Source organism: Aulonocara sp. 'chitande type north' Nkhata Bay, linkage group LG5 (assembly GCF_057382095.1).
Source record: "Aulonocara sp. 'chitande type north' Nkhata Bay isolate Kocher_YH1m ecotype deep benthic linkage group LG5, A_spYH_male_GT1.1, whole genome shotgun sequence".
In the NCBI taxonomy this organism is placed as follows: domain Eukaryota; kingdom Metazoa; phylum Chordata; class Actinopteri; order Cichliformes; family Cichlidae; genus Aulonocara; species Aulonocara sp. 'chitande type north' Nkhata Bay.
This window is the reverse complement of record NC_141348.1, coordinates 47338120-47349136: the sequence shown is the minus strand read 5'-3', so window position 1 is coordinate 47349136 and position 11017 is coordinate 47338120. Positions and strand designations below refer to the sequence as shown.

The following is an 11017-nucleotide window of genomic DNA, read 5'->3' as shown; positions in this document are numbered from 1 at the left end:
TTCACAGCTCTGTGGGCACAGGTTGAACAGAAAATTCCAAAAGTTACACAAACAGGGTTAGTAAAACTTGAAAAGATGATTTTTAAAGACATCACAAAGCGGCTGGACATTAACTCTGATCTCGTGATCATTGCGCTAGCCGTAGGTCAGCCATACCTAGAAGTGATCATTTCCATATTTGAAGATCACCTCTTCCGTAAAAACCTACTGGCAAGGTTCTTCTCGTGGTGCGTTAGAGCCGAGGATGACGAGGACGAACAAACTAAAGCCATTTCTCAAACACGTTTAGAAGAATTTAAAAGTAATATATTTCCAATAGTGGAGAAAAAATCATCATCTGGTATTACTGTCAGCGATTATGATGATGATGAAGAAGAATGTGTGAGCGCACTCATTGATGCTGTGCTCACACGGGCTGCGAAGAATTCGCACTACAAACCTTCTAAAAAAACTCCACAGGTACCTGTTAAAACACGTGTTGTCTGACAACAGGATCAAAGATCTGCATATACATGAAAAAAACTGAAAGATCTCGACAGGGCCATTTACCAAGAGCTACGTCAGAAAACATTCTGTAAAGAAAAACATTTACTGATGTTACTGAACGACGAGGACCCAGTGTTGAGAAAACTGACGGTCGATATCATTAAAAATCACCTGATCGACACTATGCAGAATCCAGCCCTGTGTGATGCTGAAGAGGCTGAAAATTACAGGTTATCTGTGGAAGCCTGTATCAAGAAGGTGGTGACCGAAAATGCCAGTTCACTTTCCTGTTTTGAAAAAGTTGATGCCATGATTTTTATAGATTTTCAAAATGTCTTTTAAAAAACTTCATTATTTGAAAAACAGTTGTTTTTTTTTTTTGAAGGGTCAGTGTGAGGCATGAAAATGTGGTTTGTTGCCTCAGGGACATGCTATTTCGTAGAGGATTATTAAACTGATTTTCAAAATGCTTTTTAAAAATTATTAGCTCAAGGATTGCCATTTGGATTAGCAGCTGGATTAACAACTTCATTTTAAAAATCCTGCTTTCAAAATAACCAGTCATCACATTACTCTAGGAGTACAATTCATTTTGCTAACAATACTATATACGTTACTTTCTTCAACCAAACTTTAAGAATGCCAAGAGTATATATATATATATATGTATATATATATATATATATACACACACATATAATTTCTGCTTGTTTAAAGAGCTAATAAATGCTGTTATTGCACGTGCCTCAAAAGAGGCAAAGGTGTTGCCATCTGACATGATTCAGCAGCGCCTCTTCACAGCTCTGTGGGCACAGGTTGAACAGAAAATTCTAAAAGTTACACAAACAGGGTTAATAAAACTTGAAAAGGTGATTTTTAAAGACATCACAAAGCGGCTGGACATTAGCCCTGATCTCGTGATCATTGCGCTAGCCGTAGGTCAGCCGTACCTAGAGGTGATCATTTCCATATTTGAAGATCACCTCTTCCGTAAAAAAAGCCTACTGGCAAGGTTCTTTTCATGGTGCGTTAGAGCCGAGGATGATGAAGACGCAGAAGCTAAAGCAATTTCTGAAACACGTTTAGAAGAATTTAAAAGTAATATATTTCCAATACTGGAGAAAAAATCATCATCTGGCATTAGTGTCAGCACACTCATTCAGTGTGAAAAATCAAACTTGCTTACAGTCATTTCTTTCACAATTCAACAATAAAAGCTGAGTTGCCCCATAAACTCAAATACATTAAGGGTTTCAACTAATCCTTTAACGTTTTGGAGCAAAGGTTGGTCTCAGATTAACTTTATTGCTGGCAAAATGAATGAATTCAAGTTTTACATGAGTTGAAGCTGTTGGCGCCTTTCTGTGCCTGAGCACGCATGCGCATGTCATATTTTTGGATACTACGGGGTCTACAATGCACTTTTGCAAGGACTGAAAGCCACCTGGCCGTCTGCCTTAATGCGAACACGAGGCTTTTTACGCCAGGAGCTGGATGCAGCTAAGGTGTTCATCTCAACTTTCTGAAGGCAAGTACTGTTTCTTTTAATGTGTATTTATATGTGTTTACTACCTCATTTAAGATCCCCCCTAGACTGTTTTACTCAATCGTGCTGCTTGAATGCCCTCGTGAGCAACTTTAATGTTTTCCATCATGAAATAGTGCTTTAAAGTTTTCGTATAAAAATCGCCATGTCACAAAATAATGTAAATCCGACAAGCATCCCTTCCAAACAGGCGCGCTCATGTCTGACAAGCCTCCGCGACACCCCCTACGTGTATTTCATGTAGGGGGTGTTCGCCATACCACCGAACGAAAGAAACCCGACAAAATAAGCTAGCTCGCTCATGGCTGACGACCAACAGCGGCAACCCCCCCCCCCCCCCCCCCCCTTTTATTTTTTATTCTTAAATAAATAAATAATTTCGGGGGCCCCCGCTGCCATGTTGTTTAATTTGTTCAAATCATATTTAGCCAAAAAAATGTGGTTTAGTTTCTGTGTGAACGGGGTGGTGGAGTCCTCCACCGAGAACACTCACGTTAACTTTATCGAGTGGGGAAAAAAAAGTTAGCTTGTTTATATTATGCTAACATAGCTGTGTCGCTAGCGGTCACGTAGCACATCATTATATACCAGCTAGCCCAACTTCAGTAACCCTACAAACGTCACTGCTGTTTAGTTTCCTGTCTTCATTTATGCTGGAAGTGATAACAGCTGTAGGGTTTAATTTGTTTCCAAAACCCCGCAGTCAGGACATGCTATATTGTATTTAGATAGAAGTTAGCAGGGAGTTATCTTGCTAGCTTCTAACTCCGTTAAATGTCATAAATTCCGTTTTCATGGGTGCCTGGATGTTAAACTCAATTGTTACACCTGGTAGAACAGAACGCTGATCATTTTATTAAAGATGAAAGACTTTAGACAGTTTTTCAACTCTCAGTAATGCCATAGTGATCGTTTGATATGTGAACCTGCAGCGGAGTTTAGGTCCAGACACGGCTAGTGACGTCAGACTGAACAACCGGATTGGTGTTAGAATTTACCATGTCAGCCAATCAAAAAAATGATATGGCAACATGCGGCACTTGGTTGTTTAGGGAGAAGGTGCAGTTTTAGGAGTGACACCCGCGACGGAAAGCGGCGAGCAAAAGAAAGAGAGCGCAAGTTTTCATATGTGAGACATTAGTGATGTTTAGCGTTTTTGGAGGCTAGAGTTGGTGTGTAGTGTAGTTATTGTTTTGTATTGTGTCAGTTATACTGCTGAATGTCACATTTGCTCCAAAAAAGCCATCAAAAGCAGATTCTAGTGTAAATGCTGTTCCCACAGGGAAAACAGGACTGATACACCTCCTGTTGTCAGACCTGCAGGGTTTAGGCCTGTGCTGTTCTCTTCTGTCTTATACTGAACACAAACTTTTTTTTCCTTTTTTTTTTTTATATATTTTTTTTTTTTAGGGTTACTGAGGTTGGACTAGCTGGTACATAATGATGTACTACGAGATCACTAGCGATACAGCTATGTTAGCATAACATAAACACAGTGAAGCTGGAGGATGAAAGCTAACCTTTTTCCATTCGATAAAATTTATGTGAGGGTTCCCAAAGGTTAGGGACGAATTCAATCGCATGGCAGGATGCTGTTGCAGATTAAACAGCGCCTCTTCACAGCTCTGTGGGCACAAAATAGAAGTACTACAAGGACATAGGGAAAAGGGACAAAGAGGGGAGGGATATAAAATATTCCAAATGTTTCTTGAATTGTTAGCACAGTGTATATGTGTATGTATCTATCCATCGATTCACTTACGCCAGGGGTGGGCAAATCCAGGCCCCGAGGGCCGGTGTCCTGCAGGTTTTAGATCTCGCCTTGGGTCAACACACCTGAATCGCATGATTAGTTCGTTACCAGGCCTCTGGAGAACTTCAGGACATTTTCAGGAGCTAATTTAGCCATTTATATCAGCTGTGTTGGTTCAAGGACACATCTAAAACCTGCAGGGACACCGGCCCTCGAGGCCTGGAGTTGCCCACCCCTAACTTCCGCTTTTCCTTTTCAGGGTCGCAGGGGGTGCTGGAGCCTATGGCAGCTATCTCAGGGCGAGAGGCAGGGTACGCCCTGGACAGGTCGCTAGTCTGTCACAGGGCTAAACATTCGTACTCACATTCACTCATACCTATGGGCAATTTAGATTTTTCCAAAAACAATGGGCAATTAAGATTTTTCACGTGCCTCCAAAGACGCAAAGGTGTCGCCGTCTGACATGATTCAGCAGCGCCTCTTCACAGCTCTGTGGTCACAAGTTGAGCAAAAGCCTCTCAAAATCACACACAGGGGGATTAAAAAACTTGAAAAGGTGATTTTTAAAGACATAACAAAGCGGCTGGACATTAGCCCTGATCTCGTGATCATTGCGCTAGCCGTAGGTCAGCCGTACCTAGAGGTGATCATCTCCATATTTGAAGATCACCACTTCGGTAAAAACCTGCTGGCAAGGTTCTTCTCGTGGTGCGTTAGAGCCGAGGATGACGAGGACAAAGAAACTAAAGCCATGTCTGAAACACGTTTAGAAGAATTTAAAAGTAATATATTTCCAATAGTGGAGGAAAAAATCATCATCTGGCATTAGTGTCAGCGATTATGATGATGATGAAGAGGAACATGTGAGCGCACTCATTGATGCTGTGCTCACACGTGTTGAAAATAATTCGCACTACAGACCTTCTAAAAAACTCCACAGGTACCTGTTAAAACACGTGTTGTAATTATAATAAAGGTCAATCAAATGGACCAATATGGCAAGGCCATGATGATCCACTTGGTAAAATAAATCCGCTTGGCATCTTTCTTGGCCTTAAGACAACAATTCTTATGGCTAAAGATCCAAACGGGACACACAAAAAAACACATGTTGTCTGACAACAGTATCAAAGATCTGCATATACATGTATATAAACTGAAAGATCTCGACCGGGCCATTTACCAAGAGCTACGTCAGAAAACATTCTGTTAAGAAAAAACATTTACTGATGTTACTGAACGACGAGGACCCAGTGTTGAGAAAACTGACGGTCGATATCATTAAAAATCACCTGATCGACACTATGCAGAATCCAGCCCTGTGTGATGCTGAAGAGGCTGAAAATTACAGGTTATCTGTGGAAGCCTGTATCAAGAAGGTGGTGACCGAAAATGCCAGTTCACTTTCCTGTTTTGAAAAAGTTGATGCCATCACCCAACGGCTGTTCATAAAACTCTGGCCTAGACTTAAAAAGATCAAAGTTGATAATGTGATATTCATCAGTGATTGTCAGAGTCCCTGAGCAGTTATGAATTTTATTATTATTATTATTGTATGTATATTTGGTGTTGCTGTCCTTCTCCCTGTTTGCGTGTGTGTATATGTGTTTCAGTGGGCGCCTTCAGGCCTGGTGGGTGTGGCCCTGCTGATGGTCTGGCCACACCCGAAGCCACACACCTGCTGCTGGTCAGGCCTCGTCGGGGGTGCTACTTAGGAGAGTCTTGGAGCTCCCACCGACGCGGGATCATTGCGTGAGTCTCCACGTTAGTCATCCATTTGAACTGAGTTAGTGTATGTATGCCCGCGGTTATGTGTCCTGACGGCTGCGTCTATTGTGTCCCCAGGAGAAGTGTGGAGCGCCAGACAGCAGCCAGCACGAGGAGTGCTGAGACACGGACTGGTCACGGAGAGACACGACACGGGAGTCAGGGGAAACCACGGGGATTTATTGTTGTTATTTCCACACACTGTAAATAAACGTACTGCTTGTACATAGAGCACCGCGCCTGGGTCCTCCTTCCCCACACCCCCCACGGTTTGCCATGCCAAACCGTGACAGTGATATGGTTTACAGCTCTTTAATACAGAAATGGAACAGAAATTATTCACTGTCTACTTTAGCAGAAGGTTTTTAGCTGAAGATAGTTTAACCAGCTGTTTTGCCAACACCTTCATTTTTATCATTTAGCATCATTTTAGAATATAATACATTACTGTAGATCAGGGGTCCCCAATCCCAGTCCGCGAGGGCCGGTGTCCCTGCAGGTTTCAGATCTCACCCTGGGTCACAGATTTCACAGCTGCTCTCTTTCCAAGTTCGTGACTGACAGCCTGGAGTTTGAAATCCGCTTCATAACCGTGTCTCTTAACAGGTGCCATTTATGGTCCTTATACACACACAATACGGTAATATTACGTTGAAGCACAGTACGTATCACTCCGCGAGGCTCCTCGGTAGCAGTGTTGCCAACGTAGCGACTTTGTCGCTATATTTAGCGAGTTTTCAGACTCCCTAGCGACAAATCTGGCGACTTTTTCTGGTATTATTGGAGACTTGTTTATGACGACTTTTTGACGTGAAAACGCGTATCGCTCTAGATCTCACCCTGGGTCAACACACCTGAATCACATGATTAGTTCGTTACCAGGCCTCTGGAGAACTTCAAGACGTGTTGAGAAGGTAATTTATCCATTTAAATCAGCTGTGGTGCATCAAGGACACATCTAAAACCTGCAGGAAACCAGCCCTCTTGGACTGGGATTGGGGACCCCTGCTGTAGCTCAAACAGCATATGAAGCATTTCAATTCAGACCAACCTTATAAGCGTATAACACCGATGGGGAACAATGTGTTCTGCAGAATACTCTTGATACTTTAAGAGCAATTTGCCAATAATACAGATTCATGTGTAGTAAGGTGGTTTCATTGCTACTTTTATTAAAGGAGTGCTTCTAAAAATTGAGGTGGTCATCTCCGCTTGCATTTCTGTAAAAGCCACAGCATGCCACCTTGGATGAGAATATGCATTCTTAACATTTTGCTGTCACAGTTTAGCTGTTTTCATTTCCACTGACACATCAGCTCCTAAGACCACAATACTACTACCAAAGTACTACAAGGATCCGGAAAAAAGGACAGAGGGGGGATATAAAATATACCAAATGTTTCTTGAATTGTTAGCACAAGTGTATATGTGTATGTATCTAGTCGGGTTTATATGCAGTAGTGCTCACTTGTTTTCTTTCATTTTATTACTTAACTGTATTTCATGTAAGTCATTGATATTAAATATTGATTTTACAGAGGGGTGGTAAGAGTTTGGTTTGAGATTTTCCTGTTAATATTTGGATATTTTTCTTGCATTAACAATTTTTTGATTAGAAAAGCAGAATAAAAACGTGCAAATTAGCTTCATTTATAGTTTGTTATACTCCTTCCCTCTAATACAAATATTTCATTTCTAACTCTGAGTGTAAGTGCGTCATTTAATAATAAGTGTTTCTGCTCACAAATGTCCACGAGCACAGACATGCACGCAAAAACTGCGTGACTCCTAGCTGGCTGTAACTCACCGCGCGTGTTCACCTGGAACGTCCTCTAAGAAGACGTGTGACCATTCTGATAGCCGTCTGTGTCTGCAGGTGAATGAGTGAAGCTACATAAACAGTTAAATTAGCATAGCTTACCAGCCGTAAACCCGACAACAACACAGTGGGTGAGGGTCGGAGGGGGGGTCGCTTGACATTCTAACTTTAAAGGAAGGATTTTAACAGTATTTGCTGTGGGTTAAAGCAGTGGACCAGCAGGCTACATGTTTGAATCCAAACAAGTTTCACTCAATCCCAACAACTGAGGATCGCCATTGTATAGCGGTCGCTAGGGTAACGTCACGTCGCCGTCATATCGGATGTGGGCGGGGCTTAGCGCTAGAATCCCTTTGATCCTTTCATGTCTTGTGTGACATCACCTTGGTAAAAGTCTATAAATAGAACCATTTGCACAGGGTTAGTCACAAGGTAAGTTTAGTAAGAGGGAGTAAGAGGCATTAATGTCTGAGACACAAACTCAGCAACTTACACAAAATTCAGAATCAAGTCCAGATTGTAAAAAAGTTATATCATTTGAAAATATGAATTCTGCCATTGAAACAACCGATGCGATTCAAAGCTGCGCCACTGAAGACGACTCTGAATGTAGTGTCGTCCCTGGCGTAAACATTTTACGGAGCGACGAGGGGAAATCGAAGCACTGTGTGTGCTGCCCTCAGTCATGCAACCAGCAACAGAATCCGGGGGATCCAGAGTCAGTTGATCTCCAGGAACCTCCGGTGTCAGAAGAACAGCTGCTCGTTAAAGAGCTAATAAATGCTGTTATTACACGTGCCTCCAAAGAGGCAAAGGTGTCGCCATCGGAAATGATTCAGCAGCGCCTCTTCACAGCTCTGTGGGCACAAGTTGAGCAAAAGCCTCTCAAAATCACACACAGGGGGATTAAAAAACTTGAAAAGGGGATTTTTAAAGACATCACCAAGCGGCTGGACATTAGCCCTGATCTCGTGATCATTGCGCTAGCCGTAGGTCAGCCGTACCTAGAGGTGATCATTTCCATATTTGAAGATCACCTCTTCCGTAAAAACCTACTGGCAAGGTTCTTCTCGTGGTGCGTTAGAGCCGAGGATGACGAGGACGAACAAACTAAAGCCATTTCTCAAACACTTTTAGAAGAATTTAAAAGTAATATATTTCCAATAGTGGAGAAAAAATCATCATCTGGCATTAGTGTCAGCGATTATGATGATGATGAAGAAGAATGTGTGAGCGCACTCATTGATGCTGTGCTCACACGGGCTGCGAAGAATTCGCACTACAAACCTTCTAAAAAACTCCACAGGTACCTGTTAAAACACGTGTTGTCTGACAACAGGACCAAAGATCTGCATATACATGAAAAAAAACTGAAAGATCTCGACAGGGCCATTTACCAAGAGCTACGTCAGAAAACATTCTGTAAAGAAAAACATTTACTGATGTTACTGAACGACGAGGACCCAGTGTTGAGAAAACTGACGGTCGATATCATTAAAAATCACCTGATCGACACTATGCAGAATCCAGCCCTGTGTGATGCTGAAGAGGCTGAAAATTACAGGTTATCTGTAGAAGCCTGTATCAAGAAGGTGGTGACACGTGTCAATAAAAATGCCAGTTCACCTTCCTCTACTGAAAAAGTTGATGCCATCACCCAACGGCTGTTCATAAAACTCTGGCCTAGACTTAAAAAGATCAAAGTTGATAATGTGATGTTCATCAGTGATATGGTTTACAGCTCTTTAATACAGAAATGGAAAGAGCCAGATGTCATACTGACATTCATGGAATTAGACCATGAATATGCAGATGATATAATTGTAAAGGTTTTCAAGGAGCATGCCATCACTGTATTGGAAAGTGAACATTTCATGACAAGCTTCTTTCTCTGTGCGGGTCATGCTGTATGGATCGCAGGCAGAAAATACTTGGTTACTGTTATGTAAGACCCTAAAAGTAGATTCTGTTCATCTGGACGTAGCATTTTCAGTTTCAATTTATTTAACATCTAATCGAGTCATTTTAAAAACCCTTGACCGGTCGAGGCAGATGGCCGTTCCTCACTGAGCCTGGTTCTGCCGGAGTTTTCTCCCTGTTAAAAGGAAGTTTTTACTCCCCACCGTCGCCTAGTGCTTGCTCAGAGGGAATTGTCAAATTATTGGGGTTTTGTTTTGTGCCATCTAATACACAACTTATCGTATTGGGCACTCTAAATGTATTTTTCATCAATAAAAAGATCCAAAAAAGATTATATTGTGAATTCTGCGTGTTTTCATTGTCACACAAATGTATACATTTTCAGCTTAGACTGAACGTGTTTGTTTGTCATTCCTTTCAAATCAAAGATTTTAGTAGCAACTATTGTATTAAAACATTGCACAGACGTTTTACTCTGATTACACAAACCTTATGTAGGAGTAGGTCACAGATAAGAGGTACTAATTTGTAAATTTGACCTCTGACCTCACAGAGATCAAATGTGACAGGATATTTGTGCTGTAATTTTCAGACTGTAAGGATTATTTGTATGTAAACTATAATTTCATATTAAGAATCCACATCAACACGTTCTCACTCTCAAAGTGTAAAATGTTACACTATAGGTGACAAATCGTCAGTATGTTACGCTTTTGGCCACCCAACATGTCCCTGTGTTACTTGTTCGGAAAAATGAGGAAACATGAGAACCATTTCCAATCAATCTACACGTGTATGTTTATTTTACTGTAATTGCTTTGGAAAACACTATCTAACACGATTAGGTTATGATACGGGTTAGGATTAAGGTTAGGGTTATGGCTGGAATACACAGCTGGAACGTGTATTACACCGGGAGCGTCATTCTATTGGATATCATCCACAATCCGGCGCGTATCAAATGGATGCGGAAGGTTACCTTTCACGTGTCTGTGGGACACCTTGGAGCGCGACTAATGGTCGGTATGTTACACGTCGGGAATGAGAACGGGCTGTCCACATATATTGGTAAGATAAGATAAGATAAAACTTTATTAATCCCTCGGGTGGGTTCCTCGGGGAAATTCGGTTTCCAAAAAAGCACAGCACCGACAGAAGTTACAGAGTTACAGAATATTATATATATATATATTTGGGAGAAGCAACCTGTCACTGAACAGACTCTTCTGGTTGTTAATGGCCGTGTGCAGAGGATGCCCAGCATTGTCCATAATGTCCAGCAGTTTCTTTAGTGTCCTTTTCTCTGCCACTGTCACCAGAGTGTCCAGCTTCATGCCGACCACAGAGCCAGCCTTCCTGATCAGTTTCTCCAGCCTGCATGAGTCCTTCTTTGCTGTGTTGCTCCCCCAGCACACCACAGCATAGAAAAGTACTCCAGCAACCACTGACTGGTAAAACATCCTCAGGAGCTTCCTGCAGATGTTAAAAGACCTCAGCCTCCTGAGGAAGTACAGTCGGCTTTGGGCTTTTTTATACAGGTGCTCTGTGTTGCATGACCAGTCCAGTTTGTTGTCCACCCACAGCCCGAGGTACTTGTACTTGTTGACCACCTCCACCTGTAATCTACTAAATTTTGCCAATACAAACAATAGCAGTAATGAATTAATTCATCAATATAATAATTAATATATATAAATATAAAAACACATTTACAAAAAAAAATTAT

At 41.7% G+C, this 11017-nt stretch overlaps 1 protein-coding gene and 1 long non-coding RNA gene across 2 annotated transcripts; both read left to right on the top strand.

Moving 5' to 3' along the window:
- The first annotated feature begins 1192 nt into the window (after positions 1–1192).
- On the top strand, positions 1193–6409 carry LOC147331540 (uncharacterized). The gene is made up of 3 exons (XR_015129197.1): positions 1193–2014; positions 4045–5537; positions 5631–6409. It is a non-coding gene; the product is annotated as an uncharacterized LOC147331540 (long non-coding RNA).
- A 964-nt stretch (positions 6410–7373) lies between these two features.
- On the top strand, positions 7374–9619 carry LOC147331539 (uncharacterized). The gene has a single exon (XM_086293958.1). It carries the CDS (start codon positions 7836–7838, stop codon positions 9318–9320), a length of 1485 nt encoding a protein of 494 aa, XP_086150084.1. The 5' UTR covers positions 7374–7835; the 3' UTR covers positions 9321–9619.
- Positions 9620–11017: the final 1398 nt, after the last annotated feature.

Excerpts from the sequence above, each read along its gene's own strand:
- LOC147331539 (XM_086293958.1), top strand. The coding sequence starts at position 7,836 with ATGTCTGAGACACAAACTCAGCAACTTACACAAAATTCAGAATCAAGT.